Genomic DNA, 20,435 nt, shown 5'->3' on the forward strand with positions numbered 1-20,435 from the left:
TGAATTTTTACAATGCATGAATCTATTACACTTACTTTAACTGGAAAATCGACTGAATTGACTGCAAATTATTTTCCATCTCTAAACGTTTACGAGGATTCATAAATAGCTTTGTTATCTTTGCAAACGTTCAATTCATTTCCAAATATTATAAATCCAATTAATAACCGACTGAAAATAGAAGTAATTCCTTCAAAGAAACATAACATAAAATATTGCAGTTTTGAATTTAGTTTGAAAGATGGATGCTATGAAATAGAAGATATTAACAATTATATTGCAAAAGAGTTACTCCGAATTAATAAAGACTATGGAACACAGATAACATTCAGTGTACGTATTGATCCTGTTGATTTTAGAACGTATATAAAATGCAATGGACTACTTAGGTTCGATATTCCATATAGTATAGCACCTGTTTTTGGGTTTAAAAAGATACAATGTGGACCGTTTCATGAAGATCGTCGATCGGATAAAGCGGCCAATTTAAACACGATTAATTCTATAAAAGTATTGTGTAATATAGCACATGGGTCATTCAATAACCAACTTCAAAGTCATTCGATATATGAGTTTTTCCCGATTGGGAGAACAGGAACAAAGGTTGTTCAATCTCCGTCAAACCTTATATATTACAGATTAAACAAAACAGATATTAATTCAATAACTGTTAAGTTAGTTGACCAAAACAATAACCCAATTGACGATTTTAACGAGACATTGACAGTTGTTCTACATATTAAACGTCGCGGATCTCATTATTAAATTTATATCTTAGATTTTGTAATGTATGAGTCAGTTACTTTAAGTTTAACTGGGAATGCTACCATATTATCTGTAAATTATTTTCCGTCTATAAACCTTTACGAGGACTCAGAAATAGCTTTGTTATGTTTACAGTCATTTAATTCATTCCCAAATATTAATGAAAATAATAATACATTTTCTATAGAAATAGTTGACGATGAAAACAATAATGATATGATGCCTATGATGTGTCATATTAAATTGGAAGAGGGATGTTATGAAATTGAAGATATTAATCAACGAATTAAGAAGCAAATAGATGTCTATAATAGTGAAAACTTAACCAAATTAAGATTCGAAATTTCGGTTGATCCTAATGATTTCAGATCGTATATAAAATGTAATGGGATACTACACTTTGAGATTCCATATAGTATGGCACCTGTATTCGGTTTTGAAAAAAGACAATATAAATCAGAGTATGCAATTCATCGATCGGAAAAAGCAGTAAATTTAAACACAATTAATTCTATAAAAGTATTGTGTAATATAGCTCAAGGATCATTCAGCAACCATCTTCAAAGTCATTCGATTTACGAGTTTTTCCCGAGTGGAAGGACAGGATCTAAAGTAATTCAGTCACCGCTAAATTTAGTATATTACAAATTGAATAAAACAAATATTGATTCGATAACCGTTCAGCTAGTTGATCAAGATCATAATCCGATTGATAATTTTGGTGAGGCATTGACAATCGTGTTACATATTAAACGTTACGGATCTTGATATGGGATTAAAATTCAATATAAATCCGCTACTTCGGATCAGTTCAACTAGTCATAAGACTAAAGTGGTATCGGTAACATCAAATAAAGTAAAAAAATTGACGTTGAAAAATAAAAAAATTTTGCAAGCTCTAGGTTATCAATTAAAACAGAATGCCTGAAAGTGATATTTTAGATATAAGTTCACGGTACGAGACGGATTCTAAAATAACGAAAATTGAATATCATTCATATACACCGTACACAACATCGTTTAATAATAATGATGAAATACGGATATCAGTACAGCAAACAGATGTTTATCCGTATCTACATGAGAGCTTTATTTATTTAGAAGGAATAATATCTGATCCTGATAAAGTGGAACTGTGTATTAATGGTTATTCATACCTCTTTGAACAAATTCGATTAGAAATAAATGGAATAGAAGTAGATAGCACACGTGTTCTTGGAATCACAAGCTCGCTGAAAGGATTCTTATCTTGTACACCAGATAACTATAATTGTTACGAAAATTCTGGCTGGAATTTTAAAAATGGATCACAAATAACAAACGATAAAGGTGAATTCAGTGCTTGCATTCCATTGAAATATTGGTTAGGTCTGTTTGAAGATTATAAAAAAATATTAGTAAATTCAAGATTGGAATTAATATTAACTCGAAGTCATACTGATTTAAATGCGTTAAGCCTTAAAAGTGATGTAGTTGCTGCTTTAGGTAAAGTTGTATTAAATAAAATAGTCTGGAAGGTTCCGCATATTACTGTTGATGATCAAGAAAGGTTAAAGTTATTGAAACTTGTAGAAAAAGAAAAAAGTTTGTTTATTCCTTTTAGATCTTTCGAAACTTTTGAATATCCTGAACTCGGAACTACTAAAAAAGTAGTATGGAACTTGAAAACCGCTTCAAAATTAGAAAAACCACGATTTATTATAATTGGATTACAAAAAGGTCGTAAAAATACAATAACAAAAGATTGTAGTATATTCGACCATTGTAGTCTAACGAACGTTAAAGTATTTCTAAACTCGATTGCATATCCGTATGATAATTTGAATTTAGATTTTTCAAAAAATAATTTTACATTATTATATGATATGTATACATCATTTCAAGAATCGTACTATGAAAAAAGTATACGGAACCCTATATTGAGTCCATCTACTTTTCTATCAAACGCACCCATCATAGTTATTGATACTTCAAAACAGAATGATTCGGCAACAGCCTCAGCAGTGGATGTTCAATTGGAAATTGAAGCATCGGAATCCCTTACAGGTGTAACTGCTTATTGTTTATTAATTCATGATCGTATTGTAGAATATGTACCTTTTACTAGAGAAGTAAGAAAACTTGTGTAATTTTATTGAATAAAATAAAAAAGTTTATTAAATAATTTGTGTTCTTTACTTGAAATATAATTTTATAAAAATTAGCGATATTTGATTGAAAAAATTAAAAAAAAACGGAAAAAATAGTTGATACGGTAAATATTTTTGTGTAAGGGGCAAATAGGTGGACAATCTTGTGTAATCACCGTATTGTGTTACGCGGTAAATCAGTGTGCTCCAAGGGGGAATTTTCAAGGGGAAAGTAAGTATTTTGTTCCTGGATAGAAAGAATACAAGACAGCTTACAGCACACATTGTAATAAATAATACATATACATACAAATAAATTATTAAAATAATGAAAATGTATTTTATGTTATTAAAACTATATTAAAAGAGTAACAATACAGAATATAGATATCTGATAGGTATATAATAAAAAGAGCAAATATGTTCATTATATATTATTTAACATTTAAAATTATTTATTAGTAATTACTAATTACTAATTTGTATATTATGTTTATAAAGTTTGTTATTAAATAATATAATTATATTTATTTATTATGTTTACTATATCTATTACATTTCTAACACAGACATTTGTTTCATACTACCTATAAGCAGTTTATTTAAGCATGCTTAGCCTCACAGTTGTAATATTTTATAATACTAATATTTCTTTTCAGTTTGACCACTTCACAAGACACTGACATTTTAAATGCATCAACATTAACTTCATGTTCATCACATTCATTACCATTGGTAAATGTTTGTAATAAAGTTGGTAATTGTTCTACTACAACAGAGAAAACCAAACTACATACAAAACAGACTGTGATGACATCACTACTTTGACACCGTCCAACAAACTTAAGCTAGATAAAATTCTTGCATATTTTGTTGCTGTAGATATGATGCCCTATAATTTAGTCGAAAAAGAAGGTTTCAAGGCTTATACTCGTGCATTAAATCCAAGTTACCGTTTGCCTAGTAGAAGAGTATCCTTACCAACAAAAGAATTCCTGATCTTTATCAAGAAACAAATTTGATAGGTAGTACAAAATATAGTATCAACTACTATTTTTTTGTCATTAACCAAAGACTGCTGGACATCAGTTTCCAATAAGCCTTTTTTGGCATTGACTTGCCATTTTTTGGACAAACAATTTAATCTAGGTAAATAGTAAAGATTTCTTAGTTACAATTATTTAAAAATTTACTAATTGCTAATGCATTACTTTTATGTTACAGTTTCTATATGTTTGGGTTGTCAAGAGCTTTCTGAAAGTCATACGGGAGACAATCTAGCAAGTGCTATTCAGCTACAATTGTTAGAATACAATTGTGATGTTGATGCTAGCATTGGCACCATATCAACAGACTATGGTGCAAATGTACTGAAAGCTGTTGACAACTTGAAAATACCACATGTTCCTTGTTTTGGACACAGTTTTAACACAGCGGTCAAAAAAATATTTGAGTTGGATGAAGTTAAAGTTTCCATTACCAAAGTTAGGGCAATACAAAATATTTTCGCATACAGCTGGAAGGCAGTTAAGGAGATGGCTATAGAGCAACAGCGATATGGGCTAAAAACTGTGAAGTTTCCATCATACTCAAAGACTAGATGGTGGTCTTTATTGGACCTCATAGAAGTAGTTTTATCCCAAGAACTTCCTTTAGCTTCATTTTTAAGAACGTAAAACAAAGGAGTGTTTAAAGATAGAATGATCGATGAACACCAAGTCAAAATTCTCAAAACAGTAATTTCAACACTAGATCCAATTCGAAAAATTTCGGATAATTTAGCAGGCGAGTCTTATGTTACAGCATCAGCTATATTACCTGTTGTTAATATGATACTGAAAAAAATATTAGAAGTTGATGAACAAGTGCTTACCGAAGAAAATAGTGTTGGCTTAGTTTTGAAAAAAAAAATGCTAGAAACAATGATGACGGTTTTCACTAATCGTTATGGGAATAATGTTACATTAAAAATGTGTACTGCCTTGGATCCACGATTCAGATTGGATAGAATTGATATTGAACATACTTCAATTGATTTAGAATCATTCAAGGCAATTTTAAAAGAAGAATGTATAAGTACATGGCAGTATTCTGTATCCAAATTAGAATTGAGTTTAGAGTCTCCACCAAAAAAATCAAAATCAACTGGGCTCTCTGCAATTTTTGATACTAGTTATGATGTACCTACAATCGACAGAATCTGCTTATACGGTAAGGAAATTCTTTTATAATAATATAATTTATTTGTATGTATATGTATTATGTATTACAATGTGTGCAGTTTTGTATTGTTTCTATCCAGGAACTATCTATTGGCGATAAAGTAGAAAATGAGATAAATGGATATTTCAATCTACCGAAAGTTGACTATGAACAAAGTCCAGTTACATGGTGGCATCTAAATGGAACAATGTTTCCATTTTTGAAAGTAATGGCAAATAAATTAATGTGTATACAAGCCACTAGTGTAGCCTCAGAGAGAGTGTTTAGCCGTGCAGGTAACATAGTTACTGATCAGAGGGCATCACTTACTGAAGATCATTGCTCTCAACTCATATATTTATCGATGATCAAAAAATTTGTTCCAATTCCTTTTAATTTATAAAATATTATTATTGTTATTTATTTGTTTACACTCTAAAGACTAAAGGGAAAGTTTTAATTATTTTTATTTAATATTTAATATCATAAATATTTATTATTATATTACTATAAAGATACATTTTTATATTTTAATTTTTTATTACTATTATATATTTCTATGTATGAATTAAAAAGTCACAGTCAAGATGACTGAAAAAAACAGTCTTATTTATTATGATAAGCAGCTATTCCTGTACCTAACAATTATTCTCATAATATAGCCATAGTAGCAGAATGTACTTTATTGATATCCCTAGGGCCTAGCGCCTAGACCCTAAGTACTAAGCAAATTATTTTTTTAGATTTTTAATGGAAAAAAGAAGCTGTTTCATATAATATAAATAATAATAATAATTATACATTATTTAATTAGTTAATTATTTAATTAATTGTATATAATAGCTCATCGTTGGTTTCATTTTCAAAAAATGTTTCCGTCGCATCAAACTCCGAAAGAAGTGTTTCCAAAACTTCGTTCGGAAATTTCCCTAATAAATTGTATAAATTATAATTATAATATATTATGGCTATATAATAAGCTGAGTTGTATATTATTGTACCTTCTTCGTTCATTTTATGTAATTCATTTGGGACTTGTTCGTCATCACTGTCGTCTAACGTATCTAACTCAGAATTGTAACCATCCAGCAGTTCATAAATCTCATGAGGTTTTAATTTATTAGCCACAGTTACAATTAAAAATAAACAATAGAATAATTTTACAAAATGCTGTAATCGATTAAGTTCCTCGATGACAGACACCATATAAATAAAAAAGTATTGAATAATAAATATCAACAGATACCTACAATTATAAATGTGTTTGTGTGTAAAAAAAAAATATCATTATCGATAATATTTTTCTCTGGGAGGATAAGTAAAAATTAGTAGGAGAAATATTTCTATAAATAATATCGATTGAACCATTTGAATCATAGAATAATAATATGAATAATTTGTATCGGTAGTGTAATTATTTAAATCGACTAGTAGCCCGGCTACTAGTAGTAGGCATTTCAATACCCACTAACTCTTTGACTTGCACCCGCACCGTCTGATTTTTTAGATTTTTATTTCATTTTACTGTCAAGATACTACCTTATCACTACAAATTTGTTTGACGACATACTATCTCTTATTAGCTTAGTGCCACACATAGAGTATTACTGTATGGTTCCACATTAGTAGTATATATTTAGGTTCTTTAGCACCTCTTGTTTTTTTAGATTTAACTATCATTATTATAGTGAAATACCCTCAATTTAATGTTTTTAAAATATAAAATATTATAGCACCCCACGTTTTAAATTTTTTAATGTATATTTTCTACTTTAATAAGATGCAAGTGATAACCAATAACAAAAACTAGGGAGAGAATAACCAATTTTTTAGATTGCTTAATTTTGATTATTTAAATGTTTTTTTAAGCGTTTGATTTGATGATTTTAGGTTCTGTTTAGCCCTGAACCCTGTTCACGACAAAATTCCTCACATATTATACTGATATTATTATGAACCTTTAAACAATTTTACTTTAATAAGCCTAGGACTATGAAAAACCTATTTCAAAATGATGATACAGTTTAATCTAAATGTTCGTTTTGCAGTTAATATGCAAAATATGAGTAAAGATAAAACATGTATTCAAAAAATTTAAACAATCTTTTCAATCACCCCAGACTTAAAAAGTAAAATTTAAAAATGGTATTAATAATATTCTAACTTGAATTTAGTACTAATTATTATTTGGTGACAACACCAATCATTGACAGAAATAATTTAGTATTTATCATTATGACATTATACAATGTAGCACAGTAGTATATATTTGTATGTTCACAGCCAGCTTTTCCACGGTAAAATTCCCCCTTGGAGCACACTGATTTACCGCGTAACACAATACGGTGATTACGGTTTTGAGAATTTTGACTTGGTGTTCATCGATCATTCTATCTTTAAACACTCCTTTGTTTTACGTTCTTAAAAATGAAGCTAAAGGAAGTTCTTGGGATAAAACTACTTCTATGAGGTCCAATAAAGACCACCATCTAGTCTTTGAGTATGATGGAAACTTCACAGTTTTTAGCCCATATCGCTGTTGCTCTATAGCCATCTCCTTAACTGCCTTCCAGCTGTATGCGAAAATATTTTGTATTGCCCTAACTTTGGTAATGGAAACTTTAACTTCATCCAACTCAAATATTTTTTTGACCGCTGTGTTAAAACTGTGTCCAAAACAAGGAACATGTGGTATTTTCAAGTTGTCAACAGCTTTCAGTACATTTGCACCATAGTCTGTTGATATGGTGCCAATGCTAGCATCAACATCACAATTGTATTCTAACAATTGTAGCTGAATAGCACTTGCTAGATTGTCTCCCGTATGACTTTCAGAAAGCTCTTGACAACCCAAACATATAGAAACTGTAACATAAAAGTAATGCATTAGCAATTAGTAAATTTTTAAATAATTGTAACTAAGAAATCTTTACTATTTACCTAGATTAAATTGTTTGTCCAAAAAATGGCAAGTCAATGCCAAAAAAGGCTTATTGGAAACTGATGTCCAGCAGTCTTTGGTTAATGACAAAAAAATAGTAGTTGATACTATATTTTGTACTACCTATCAAATTTGTTTCTTGATAAAGATCAGGAATTCTTTTGTTGGTAAGGATACTCTTCTACTAGGCAAACGGTAACTTGGATTTAATGCACGAGTATAAGCCTTGAAACCTTCTTTTTCGACTAAATTATAGGGCATCATATCTACAGCAACAAAATATGCAAGAATTTTATCTAGCTTAAGTTTGTTGGACGGTGTCAAAGTAGTGATGTCATCACAGTCTGTTTTGTATGTAGTTTGGTTTTCTCTGTTGTAGTAGAACAATTACCAACTTTATTACAAACATTTACCAATGGTAATGAATGTGATGAACATGAAGTTAATGTTGATGCATTTAAAATGTCAGTGTCTTGTGAAGTGGTCAAACTGAAAAGAAATATTAGTATTATAAAATATTACAACTGTGAGGCTAAGCATGCTTAAATAAACTGCTTATAGGTAGTATGAAACAAATGTCTGTGTTAGAAATGTAATAGATATAGTAAACATAATAAATAAATATAATTATATTATTTAATAACAAACTTTATAAACATAATATACAAATTAGTAATTAGTAATTACTAATAAATAATTTTAAATGTTAAATAATATATAATGAACATATTTGCTCTTTTTATTATATACCTATCAGATATCTATATTCTGTATTGTTACTCTTTTAATATAGTTTTAATAACATAAAATACATTTTCATTATTTTAATAATTTATTTGTATGTATATGTATTATTTATTACAATGTGTGCTGTAAGCTGTCTTGTATTCTTTCTATCCAGGAACAAAATACTTACTTTCCCCTTGAAAATTCCCCCTTGGAGCACACTGATTTACCGCGTAACACAATACGGTGATTACACAAGATTGTCCACCTATTTGCCCCTTACACAAAAATATTTACCGTATCAACTATTTTTTCCGTTTTTTTTTAATTTTTTCAATCAAATATCGCTAATTTTTATAAAATTATATTTCAAGTAAAGAACACAAATTATTTAATAAACTTTTTTATTTTATTCAATAAAATTACACAAGTTTTCTTACTTCTCTAGTAAAAGGTACATATTCTACAATACGATCATGAATTAATAAACAATAAGCAGTTACACCTGTAAGGGATTCCGATGCTTCAATTTCCAATTGAACATCCACTGCTGAGGCTGTTGCCGAATCATTCTGTTTTGAAGTATCAATAACTATGATGGGTGCGTTTGATAGAAAAGTAGATGGACTCAATATAGGGTTCCGTATACTTTTTTCATAGTACGATTCTTGAAATGATGTATACATATCATATAATAATGTAAAATTATTTTTTGAAAAATCTAAATTCAAATTATCATACGGATATGCAATCGAGTTTAGAAATACTTTAACGTTCGTTAGACTACAATGGTCGAATATACTACAATCTTTTGTTATTGTATTTTTACGACCTTTTTGTAATCCAATTATAATAAATCGTGGTTTTTCTAATTTTGAAGCGGTTTTCAAGTTCCATACTACTTTTTTAGTAGTTCCGAGTTCAGGATATTCAAAAGTTTCGAAAGATCTAAAAGGAATAAACAAACTTTTTTCTTTTTCTACAAGTTTCAATAACTTTAACCTTTCTTGATCATCAACAGTAATATGCGGAACCTTCCAGACTATTTTATTTAATACAACTTTACCTAAAGCAGCAACTACATCACTTTTAAGGCTTAACGCATTTAAATCAGTATGACTTCGAGTTAATATTAATTCCAATCTTGAATTTACTAATATTTTTTTATAATCTTCAAACAGACCTAACCAATATTTCAATGGAATGCAAGCACTGAATTCACCTTTATCGTTTGTTATTTGTGATCCATTTTTAAAATTCCAGCCAGAATTTTCGTAACAATTATAGTTATCTGGTGTACAAGATAAGAATCCTTTCAGCGAGCTTGTGATTCCAAGAACACGTGTGCTATCTACTTCTATTCCATTTATTTCTAATCGAATTTGTTCAAAGAGGTATGAATAACCATTAATACACAGTTCCACTTTATCAGGATCAGATATTATTCCTTCTAAATAAATAAAGCTCTCATGTAGATACGGATAAACATCTGTTTGCTGTACTGATATCCGTATTTCATCATTATTATTAAACGATGTTGTGTACGGTGTATATGAATGATATTCAATTTTCGTTATTTTAGAATCCGTCTCGTACCGTGAACTTATATCTAAAATATCACTTTCAGGCATTCTGTTTTAATTGATAACCTAGAGCTTGCAAAATTTTTTTATTTTTCAACGTCAATTTTTTTACTTTATTTGATGTTACCGATACCACTTTAGTCTTATGACTAGTTGAACTGATCCGAAGTAGCGGATTTATATTGAATTTTAATCCCATATCAAGATCCGTAACGTTTAATATGTAACACGATTGTCAATGCCTCACCAAAATTATCAATCGGATTATGATCTTGATCAACTAGCTGAACGGTTATCGAATCAATATTTGTTTTATTCAATTTGTAATATACTAAATTTAGCGGTGACTGAATTACTTTAGATCCTGTCCTTCCACTCGGGAAAAACTCGTAAATCGAATGACTTTGAAGATGGTTGCTGAATGATCCTTGAGCTATATTACACAATACTTTTATAGAATTAATTGTGTTTAAATTTACTGCTTTTTCCGATCGATGAATTGCATACTCTGATTTATATTGTCTTTTTTCAAAACCGAATACAGGTGCCATACTATATGGAATCTCAAAGTGTAGTATCCCATTACATTTTATATACGATCTGAAATCATTAGGATCAACCGAAATTTCGAATCTTAATTTGGTTAAGTTTTCACTATTATAGACATCTATTTGCTTCTTAATTCGTTGATTAATATCTTCAATTTCATAACATCCCTCTTCCAATTTAATATGACACATCATAGGCATCATATCATTATTGTTTTCATCGTCAACTATTTCTATAGAAAATGTATTATTATTTTCATTAATATTTGGGAATGAATTAAATGACTGTAAACATAACAAAGCTATTTCTGAGTCCTCGTAAAGGTTTATAGACGGAAAATAATTTACAGATAATATGGTAGCATTCCCAGTTAAACTTAAAGTAACTGACTCATACATTACAAAATCTAAGATATAAATTTAATAATGAGATCCGCGACGTTTAATATGTAGAACAACTGTCAATGTCTCGTTAAAATCGTCAATTGGGTTATTGTTTTGGTCAACTAACTTAACAGTTATTGAATTAATATCTGTTTTGTTTAATCTGTAATATATAAGGTTTGACGGAGATTGAACAACCTTTGCTCCTGTTCTCCCAATCGGGAAAAACTCATATATCGAATGACTTTGAAGTTGGTTATTGAATGACCCATGTGCTATATTACACAATACTTTTATAGAATTAATCGTGTTTAAATTGGCCGCTTTATCCGATCGACGATCTTCATGAAACGGTCCACATTGTATCTTTTTAAACCCAAAAACAGGTGCTATACTATATGGAATATCGAACCTAAGTAGTCCATTGCATTTTATATACGTTCTAAAATCAACAGGATCAATACGTACACTGAATGTTATCTGTGTTCCATAGTCTTTATTAATTCGGAGTAACTCTTTTGCAATATAATTGTTAATATCTTCTATTTCATAGCATCCATCTTTCAAACTAAATTCAAAACTGCAATATTTTATGTTATGTTTCTTTGAAGGAATTACTTCTATTTTCAGTCGGTTATTAATTGGATTTATAATATTTGGAAATGAATTGAACGTTTGCAAAGATAACAAAGCTATTTATGAATCCTCGTAAACGTTTAGAGATGGAAAATAATTTGCAGTCAATTCAGTCGATTTTCCAGTTAAAGTAAGTGTAATAGATTCATGCATTGTAAAAATTCAAGACATAAATGCCCACAGTTGAATGTATTGAAGTCTTGATAGTTAGAATAGTTATAAACTATTTTAAACTTTTTAAAATAACGTTGTAATTCAATTGGTGGAGGTAAATCACCAAAGCTATCAAAATATATGACTTAATCTTTATTATTATGAAACGCTACCCAAACGCCTGAAGATATGTCCAAGTTTAATATACCACATTCATTTACATACGGTTTTTTAGGTAAGTTATCACGTGAAAACACTCCACGGAAATGATTGATTTTCAACTTAGTTATACATTTTATAATATCTTCTGACGAAAGTGGTCTGTCAGGTAGCGTATTTAACAGTTTTTTTTCCATACCTTGTTTTTGTTTAAATTTAGACCACTACCCTTTTTTCTTTTTGAATTTTGAATTGCATTATACACACTAGCACCTCCAGACATTAAGCTACCAAGTGCTGACAATCCCGCAAATATAGGTATTAAGGGAATTACACCTCCTGTTTGTCTCGGTGGTAAAATCAGTCTTTTGCTACCATTTTTTTTCTTAGACATTCTTTTTTTCTTTACTGCTATCATGAGATTTTTTATTTTTGTAGCACGTTTCTTTTTATAACCCATTCCTATTTTTCTTTTAGCTTTCATCGCGTTTGTTACCGCGTACGCTACCAATTTCTCTTTTCTAGGAGTGTCTTTTGCTTTAAATCTTTCCCAGGCACGATTTTCTAACACTTTATCAGCTTTATGTCTATCGTCTAAATTTTTACTCGCTGCATACACAATATCGTGATCACGACAAGCAGCGTCCAATGGGTTTATTCCTTTGTCACCGCGATCTAGTCTCTTTTTCAATTTCGTACCTGGCCCACAAAACTGATAACCTGGAACATGGGATTCAAACGGAAGACTATTTATAAGAGAGTTTACAATACCTTTACCAGTCTTTTTCGATTTACACTTTCGAGTTGAACGCATCATCAATAACTGAATATAAAATAAAAATCTTCGAGTATTTATAAGAAAATGAATTTAATTGAACAGAAAGATAAATTAGAAATAATAAACGTAGATGTACAAATATCAAAAAAACCATCAAGACATGGTTCGTTATTACCTGATACTATACGTGCTATATTAGTTGGTCCTAGTGGATCGGGTAAAACAAATATAATGTACAATCTAATCACACATGAAAACGGGTTAAGATTTGAAAATATCTATTTATACTCTAAAACCTCTAATCAAGAAAAATATGTTTTGTTAAAAAAAATAATGGATGATATACAAGGTGCTAATTTGTTCATATTTACAAACGCAGATAAAGTTATAAAACCAAACTTAACCAAGAAAAATTCTATTATAATTTTTGATGATGTAATATGTGATTCACAGTCTGTTATTAGAGAATACTTTAGCATCTGTAGACATTCAGGTGCTATCTCTGTATTTTATTTAGCACAAACATATTCTAAAATACCAAAACAGTTGGTAAGAGATAACTCAAACTTTTTAATAATTCTGAAACAAGATGATATGAATTTACGTCATATATTCAATGATCATTCGTCGACAGATATGGATTTCTCAGAATTTCGGAAAATTTCTCATTTATGTTGGAATCAAAGTGATTATGGGTTTATGGTTATTGATAAAACTCGAGAAATGAATGAAGGAAGATATAGATGTGGTTTTCATACGTTTATTAAAATAAAATAATTATATATATTATATATATATATAATGTAACATTGTTATTATCTACATAGTCTTACCAGTGGTCATACGATACAGTAATATTGAGTTTATTATTTACTATGAACAAAGAAAAGGTTTTGCTGAAAAATTTAATAATATCAAAAAAAAATATTAAACAAAAAATAATGGAAATGAAACGTGGTATTATAGATTCAGATAACTATTTCCGTGAAGCATTTAAACCGATAACTGAACCACTCAGTACAAAAATAGAAAAAAATACATCGTGTAACTTACAACTAGCTGATTATAAAAATGCAGAAACCTCATACACTAGTGGTGAAAATGAAGATGATGAATTAAATTCGACATTTGTAAATTTTTTTGAACGTCCTAAATCACAACGTTATGATAAATCTTATGGTTTACATTATGATAGAACTAGTGATTCTTACAAAATAGGAGATTACTCTGTAACTTTTAGCCATGGTAACTTACAGCTGCTTAATAAATACTACCCATGGACCTTAGGACTACAATCTTTATTATGTGAGAAAGAACCAAAAAATACAACTATACAAGATATGGAATCTTATTACGATATTTTGAAAACTTCTCGAGTTCATTTAAAAGCGGATGGGAAACCAAAAACCTCAAAGTTTCATAAATGGGCGACCGTTGTAAAACCTCTATACGAAAGAATTAAAAATGAAGAAAAACAGTTAAACGAAGAAATAGTTAAAATTAATAACTCTAGAGCTCCTCGGATAAGCTTTAAAGAATTAAACGAACATTTATCTAGTTCGAGTGCTAAACGTAGTAATGTTCATAATAATACAACCATAACAAATGAACCATTTGATTTTAACCCAACAGCAAACAGTTCTATGTCTGTAGATCCTCCAGTTGAAAAGATGTTTAATTTTACTGCATCACCACATGCTAAGAAAGGTTCTGGTTTATATAAAGATGTAATACCTCAAACACAGTTAGTTTATTATGATGATCCAAATGAATTAGTAACTAGATTAAATTTTTTAACATCATCACAAAGAGTTGGTAATACTGGCGTTAGTAATGAAATCATATCTATTTTAGAAGAATTACGTGAGAGGAATATTATAGTATAATGACAACCTTAGAGAATATAGCTAATGAGCTACATCGACCAGCGAGAAAAATATTTCCTAGACGTAGCGTAGTTACACGGTTTAAAGATGATCTCTGGCAAGCTGATTTAATAGACATGCAGTCACATTCTAGACAAAATAAAGGTTTTAAATTCATTTTAATCATAATTGATACATTTACCAAGTATGTATGGGTAGAAGCACTAAAAAATAAAACAGCGGAGGAATGTACAAAAGCTATGTTTAATATATTGAAAAAAGCTAATCCAAAATTGTTACAGACAGATAATGGTACAGAATTTTATAATAATCAATTTCAAGATTTAATGAAAAAATATAAAATTAAACATTATAGTTCATTCAGTGTCATTAAGTGTTCAATTTGTGAACGTGTAATACAAACTCTTAAAAATAAAATATATAAACATTTTACTGCAACAGGTACATGGAATTGGTATAATACAATATCAAAAATTATACAAAACTATAATAATACAAAACATAGAACAATTAAATGTACACCAAGTGAAGCTCGAATGGATGCAAACAAAATTAAACTTAACACACATACAAATATCAAAACATTATACAAACCAAAATTTAACATTAATGATAAAGTAAGAATATCTAAATATAAACATATATTTGATAAGGGATACACACCAAATTGGACGACAGAAATATTTACAATTTCAAAAATTTTACATACAAATCCAGTAACGTATCAATTAAAAGATGAATCGAACAATATCATCTTAGGCGGTTTTTATGAACAAGAAATTAAATTAACTGATTTTCCAAACACCTTTCTTGTTGAACGTGTTATAAAAAAAGTTGGGAATAAAATGTTTGTCAAGTGGTTAGGTTTTAATTCAAGTCATAATTCATGGATAACGTTGTCAGATATATTAAAATAAAATTTTATATTATATTATTTTTTATCTTATTATTATATTTTACCTTTTTCTTTGATAACACTAAAAAAAAAATTTGTTTATTCACATGAAACGTTTAACAATTAAAACATTATATAATACTGATAGATAGCGCTTTTTGTTTATTTCGATTGCGGATATATAAAGTTTTTTAATTTATAGTGGCCATAAGCCAATGTATTAATCCCATCATCCATTATATAACGTTTATCATCGTTAGCACTAAGAACAAGCTTAGTCATAGTTTTCGAATGGACAATATGTTTATTCGATTGAATAAAATTCATTTTTCTATGAGTTTGTTTATCCTCAACAGTTACATGGTTTATAAATGCATTTAATATATCCATGTAATTTTCAAATTTCATGTGATTTTTAATTATATACTTTTTTACACCTTTTGCTTTTTTTTCCTCAACACTATGTACAGTTTTATACGCATATAATTTCGGTCTTAATGAGACAAATTCTCTTAGAATTATTCCTTTCATTTCATCCTTAAAATATCCGGGTTGATTTTTATGAGTCTCACTGAAACAATAATGGTCTTTAGGATAATTAGATGTATCAAAATATGGTAGTAAACTATTTTTTAAATCATCGAAAAAATTTGTTGTTTGGATAGCGTATACCAACGAATCAGTATCTGAATACAAAGAACTAATTTTAGCACCATATTTTTTTTTCATTACATTATAATGAAAGTCATACATAAATGTTTTTGAAACATCTAAAATTGCGAATCCTACATAAATTGCCTTGTCAAATTTAATGATTTCCTTACGCTGATGAATAGCCATAAGATTCTCAGTGTATATAGTTCTGTCTTTAAAATTAGTTTTAACCATTAATTTCCTAGCTTTTTTTGCTGATGAAACAAGTTTTATAGAAGTTCTTGCGCGAACATTTTCCATACATTTACCGAAAACGCTATTGATTAACAACTTCCAAAAATTTTTTTCAAACTCGTTTTTAGCTTCAACTCTCATAGTTGTACACAATTCAATGTATGATGCCATCCATTTGCTTTGTGAAAAGCTAATAGCTCGATGAATTTTTGTCACTTTAATACCGTTTAAAATCGCCTGTTTTAAGTTTTTATAATGTACTATATAGTTTTTTTTTGATGATAATGTAGTAAGCAATTTCTTAGCTTTAGAATTAGGAGGACACTCATTAATGGGTAAAAATGGGAAATCATTATGACTTTTATGTAAATACTTAGGGTACTCGATATCGACTTCTAATATATACCCAACTTCTGAATCATCAGCAATTTTAGTGACATCGATATTGAGATCATTAACCCACTCAAAATCTTTGAAAGGCAATTCTGTTAACATAGATTTACCATACAAATTTACACAGTCAAGATATGTAATCCATGTGATTGGTTCATTCGAATTATAGTCCAGTCCTTCAATATTTGGTATATTTGCTTTAACATATCTTTTAGTTGATTGACAAATGCCCCCCCGGATTGAGTTTTCAAAAAAGAGGAGCATGTTGTAATCCTTTAACCTTTCCAATTTCACCTTAGTGTACTTAAGCATACGATCAAAAGCAAATCCAGGAGCAGTCATGTAATGAGCAGGATCTAATCTGAGAGTAGATAAACATAAGTCTCTAAAATTTTCAAACACGTCAGCCAGTATGGTAACGTCAGTCTTTAAATAAAGATCGCTATACTCACCTAAAGTCTTTATATCGAATGTTCGCCATATATTTTTAGCATGCATATAATCTTTATCGCTTATTTTTTCGTCTGTCAAAGAGTTATAAAATTCAGACTTTGATGGTAAAAAAGTATCATCTAATTTACTCCAACTATCGACATATTCATAAGGGAAGATTCCTTTTTGAGTGACTAGATCTAATGCTTTCATGGAAAAATTTTTAAGAGTTTCTCTAAACCTCAACTTATCTTCTGATAAATTTAATGCAAGTTTATTTAATGATTCGCTCATGAAACGGAATGTATCGACAAATTTAATACTAAATCTATGTGCGATTTCTTTACTAAAGTATATATAATTTTTCTGACGAATTAGGAATAACGTGAATATCTTTATCATTACAACCAAGTTCCCGAATTATGAAATGACTATCGTACGATAAATTATGGAAGAAAATTGGTACGAATGAGGGGTTAATTATTTCAAAATATCATTGAAGACAAAGACATTGTCTATATTTACCAGTAAAATGACAGTGATCTCGAACTTTAATTAAATTATTATTTTTAAAATGTCTCGAACATTTTCCACAAAACTTAGTATTTTTAAAATTACTTTCTTCTTCTTTAGTTAATTTATTCATCGGTTTATTTGTTTGATAAATTTTATTAATATTATTTCCAATAACAATCATATTTTCCATAAATTTTTTTGCAGCATTTTCACCTCTATAAATTACCACCTTTCTCGGAATTTTGAACTGTTTTACTAGTTCTTTTGATATAACATCATAGTTAACTTTGACATAAAACCCATAGCTCATAATTTCATGTAAATGTGTAGCATAAGTTTTAGATTTTTCGCATCTATTAAATTCACTAGACTTATTTTTAGGAGTTAAAATACATTCAAAATCTGCATAAATAACAATTGGTATTCTCTGTGTATTTTTATAGTTTTTAAAATAAATAAAATCATCATCCCCCTTTTCAAACATTATTGGTCTCCCTAATTGGTTCATTCTACAATTATGCTGGTGTTCACTCAACCCTTTCTTACCCCAAAGTTTGCTTTTACATGGCTTTTCACTAAAAGTAGTAAAACATCTTTTACAGATAATTAATCTGGAACAGTTTTTAGTTTTCTGACTTCTAATAAATCTTGAAAAATTTTTTATATAACAATAATGTGATGTGTTATTATTATTAAACAAAAGTAGATCAAAATGTTTTTTTCTTTCAGTATTACAAATATATAGAAGGAAAATATGTTTTTTATCATTTAAACTATAAATATTAATTGATACATTATTTATACGTTCAAATTTTTTTATCTGACTGATTGGTGTAGGAAAATCTATACATTTAAAATCTAAGCCACTTTTTTTTTCTAACATTTCAAAATATTTCTTATTAAAAAAAGTTTTATTTGAACGATTATCAAACTTTGATAGTATTGAATATTTAAAACATTTAACATCATTATTTTTTACATTTATGACTGCTCTTTTATCTTTGATATATTCAGGAAGATCTAGATACGTTCCTCCTCTGAGATGATTTACTATATTAATTCTCAATTGTAATGCATCTATTGTTTTAAGTGACCAGCCAGAAGCTTTTGCTAAAAAATCATCTTCTTCACTTAATAATTTATTGAACATCCCATTCAGTAATTTATTAAAATCAGAGGAATTACATGCAAGTGTATTAGAGGTTTTAAATGCTATATCCTGTACTTCTTGTGTGATAATTCGTTCATATACACTATCTACATATAAATTAAATTTTATAGATGTTTGTAGACATGATTCCTTTAACTTTGGAATTATTTTGTCTAAAGTATAGTTAAAAAAAAGTGTGTAGTCTAAAAATTTTAAATTATTCTTAACTATAAAAGTTTTTGAACATTTTTTAAATCTTTCAATTTCAAATATTCCTTCATCAGCATATGCCATTCGCTGACGTTTTGTCACCATTTTTCTTTTCATAATTAAGCTGAAAATAAATTAAATGAAAAAAAAAATATAATAAACAATAATAATATTGTAATCACTTTATTAATATAAATCATACAATATTTAGCAAACCTAAGCAACTAGATTTAAAAAAAAGAAATTAAAGAACTTAATTATTATTTAATAAATCATATAGGTATGATAAATGCGATGTACAACTTTGTTGACATCGATAACCTATATGATTTGATTCGTCATAATCAGCTTTAATTTCCTTTTTTTTTTTTAACAAATTTTCCCTAGTCGACTTAAGGTTTGCTTTTTGGATTTTAATATTAATATCGTAGATTAATTTTTTAAATTTTTTCTCTTCTCTTTCACCATATTTTTCATTTTCAGCCTGTTGTTTTAATACTCCATTAATTTCTTTTTCAATGTATGATGTCATGTTCTGTAAATTATATAGATTTTTGCAAACTATCTGCTAGTAATAAAATATTAAAATAGTAACACACATCATCATTAAATAATAATTGTTTTTTATTTTTACAAGTAAAAAAACATAGCTATAAACATTAAATTAAAATCATAATTTCTTAGAAAAGAAAATGTCATGAAATGTTTGACAACGTATCATCATATCCATACTATATCTTTCTCCATAACAGATTTCCATTTTTCTAACATAATCAATATATTTATTACCATATTTATTAAATATTTCTTTTTTTTCTTCTTTTAAAGAAAACAATTTATCTCTTAATTGATTGATTTCAAATTCATTTGATGATGAACATATCCTGATTAAATAAATGTTATGTTTTGTTTCTTTAATTTTTTTATTAATTTCTTTCGTTTCTAATATATTATTTTTATTATCTTCAATATTCCCTAATCTTAATGATTCCATAGTTTGTAAATTATATTGATATTTATTCATAAGTTCATCTTTATTTTTTGAATCCATTGTCTGTAAT

At 28.4% G+C, this 20,435-nt stretch overlaps 5 protein-coding genes and 4 pseudogenes across 5 annotated transcripts; 3 read left to right on the forward strand and 6 right to left on the reverse strand.

Moving 5' to 3' along the window:
- The first annotated feature begins 12 nt into the window (after window positions 1-12).
- Window positions 13-765, forward strand: LOC149054597 (uncharacterized; annotated as a pseudogene).
- On the forward strand, window positions 508-1,712 carry LOC149054598 (uncharacterized). The gene has a single exon (XM_089230077.1). The coding sequence runs from the start codon at window positions 787-789 to the stop codon at window positions 1,531-1,533; it is 747 nt and encodes a 248-aa protein (XP_089086203.1). The 5' UTR covers window positions 508-786; the 3' UTR covers window positions 1,534-1,712.
- A 1,033-nt stretch (window positions 1,713-2,745) lies between these two features.
- Window positions 2,746-5,499, forward strand: LOC149054599 (E3 SUMO-protein ligase ZBED1-like; annotated as a pseudogene).
- A 2,010-nt stretch (window positions 5,500-7,509) lies between these two features.
- On the reverse strand, window positions 7,510-9,334 carry LOC149054600 (E3 SUMO-protein ligase ZBED1-like). The gene is made up of 4 exons (XM_089230151.1): window positions 9,267-9,334; window positions 8,215-8,407; window positions 8,037-8,160; window positions 7,510-7,961 (listed from the first exon to the last, which is right to left on the reverse strand). The coding sequence occupies exons 1-4, from the start codon at window positions 9,332-9,334 to the stop codon at window positions 7,510-7,512; spliced, it is 837 nt and encodes a 278-aa protein (XP_089086277.1).
- A 1,033-nt stretch (window positions 9,335-10,367) lies between these two features.
- Window positions 10,368-11,293, reverse strand: LOC149054601 (uncharacterized). Its single transcript, XM_089230089.1, has one exon. It carries the CDS (start codon window positions 11,291-11,293, stop codon window positions 10,547-10,549), a length of 747 nt encoding a protein of 248 aa, XP_089086215.1. The 3' UTR covers window positions 10,368-10,546.
- Window positions 11,294-11,314: 21 nt separating this feature from the next.
- LOC149054602 (uncharacterized) lies at window positions 11,315-12,067 on the reverse strand (annotated as a pseudogene).
- A 337-nt stretch (window positions 12,068-12,404) lies between these two features.
- On the reverse strand, window positions 12,405-13,040 carry LOC149054603 (uncharacterized). Its single transcript, XM_089230152.1, has one exon. The coding sequence runs from the start codon at window positions 13,038-13,040 to the stop codon at window positions 12,405-12,407; it is 636 nt and encodes a 211-aa protein (XP_089086278.1).
- A 3,049-nt stretch (window positions 13,041-16,089) lies between these two features.
- LOC149054604 (uncharacterized) lies at window positions 16,090-17,347 on the reverse strand. The gene is made up of 2 exons (XM_089230153.1): window positions 16,221-17,347; window positions 16,090-16,116 (listed from the first exon to the last, which is right to left on the reverse strand). The coding sequence occupies exons 1-2, from the start codon at window positions 17,328-17,330 to the stop codon at window positions 16,090-16,092; spliced, it is 1,137 nt and encodes a 378-aa protein (XP_089086279.1). The 5' UTR covers window positions 17,331-17,347.
- Window positions 17,348-18,031: 684 nt separating this feature from the next.
- LOC149054605 (uncharacterized) lies at window positions 18,032-19,491 on the reverse strand (annotated as a pseudogene).
- Between the last annotated feature and the right edge of the window lie 944 nt (window positions 19,492-20,435).

This window comes from Diuraphis noxia, unplaced genomic scaffold (assembly GCF_037042655.1).
Source record: "Diuraphis noxia isolate RWA-SAM2 unplaced genomic scaffold, SU_Dnox_SAM2 contig0006, whole genome shotgun sequence".
In the NCBI taxonomy this organism is placed as follows: domain Eukaryota; kingdom Metazoa; phylum Arthropoda; class Insecta; order Hemiptera; family Aphididae; genus Diuraphis; species Diuraphis noxia.

Bases quoted from the DNA above. Each gene is read 5' to 3' on its own strand.
- LOC149054604 (XM_089230153.1), bottom strand. From the start codon at position 17,330: ATGCTCCTCTTTTTTGAAAACTCAATCCGGGGGGGCATTTGTCAATCA. The intron at 16,117-16,220 runs GTAAAAAAGTAT...ACAAACTCATAG, and splicing joins AGGAAAAAAAAGCAAAAGGT to AAAAATGAATTTTATTCAAT.
- LOC149054598 (XM_089230077.1), top strand. From the start codon at position 787: ATGTATGAGTCAGTTACTTTAAGTTTAACTGGGAATGCTACCATATTA.
- LOC149054603 (XM_089230152.1), bottom strand. From the start codon at position 13,040: ATGCGTTCAACTCGAAAGTGTAAATCGAAAAAGACTGGTAAAGGTATT.
- LOC149054600 (XM_089230151.1), bottom strand. From the start codon at position 9,334: ATGATTCGGCAACAGCCTCAGCAGTGGATGTTCAATTGGAAATTGAAG. The intron at 8,408-9,266 runs GTAACTGCTTAT...CTACTACAACAG, and splicing joins CATCGGAATCCCTTACAGGT to AGAAAACCAAACTACATACA. The intron at 8,161-8,214 runs GTATCCTTACCA...CAAATTTGATAG, and splicing joins ACCGTTTGCCTAGTAGAAGA to GTAGTACAAAATATAGTATC.
- LOC149054601 (XM_089230089.1), bottom strand. From the start codon at position 11,293: ATGTATGAGTCAGTTACTTTAAGTTTAACTGGGAATGCTACCATATTA.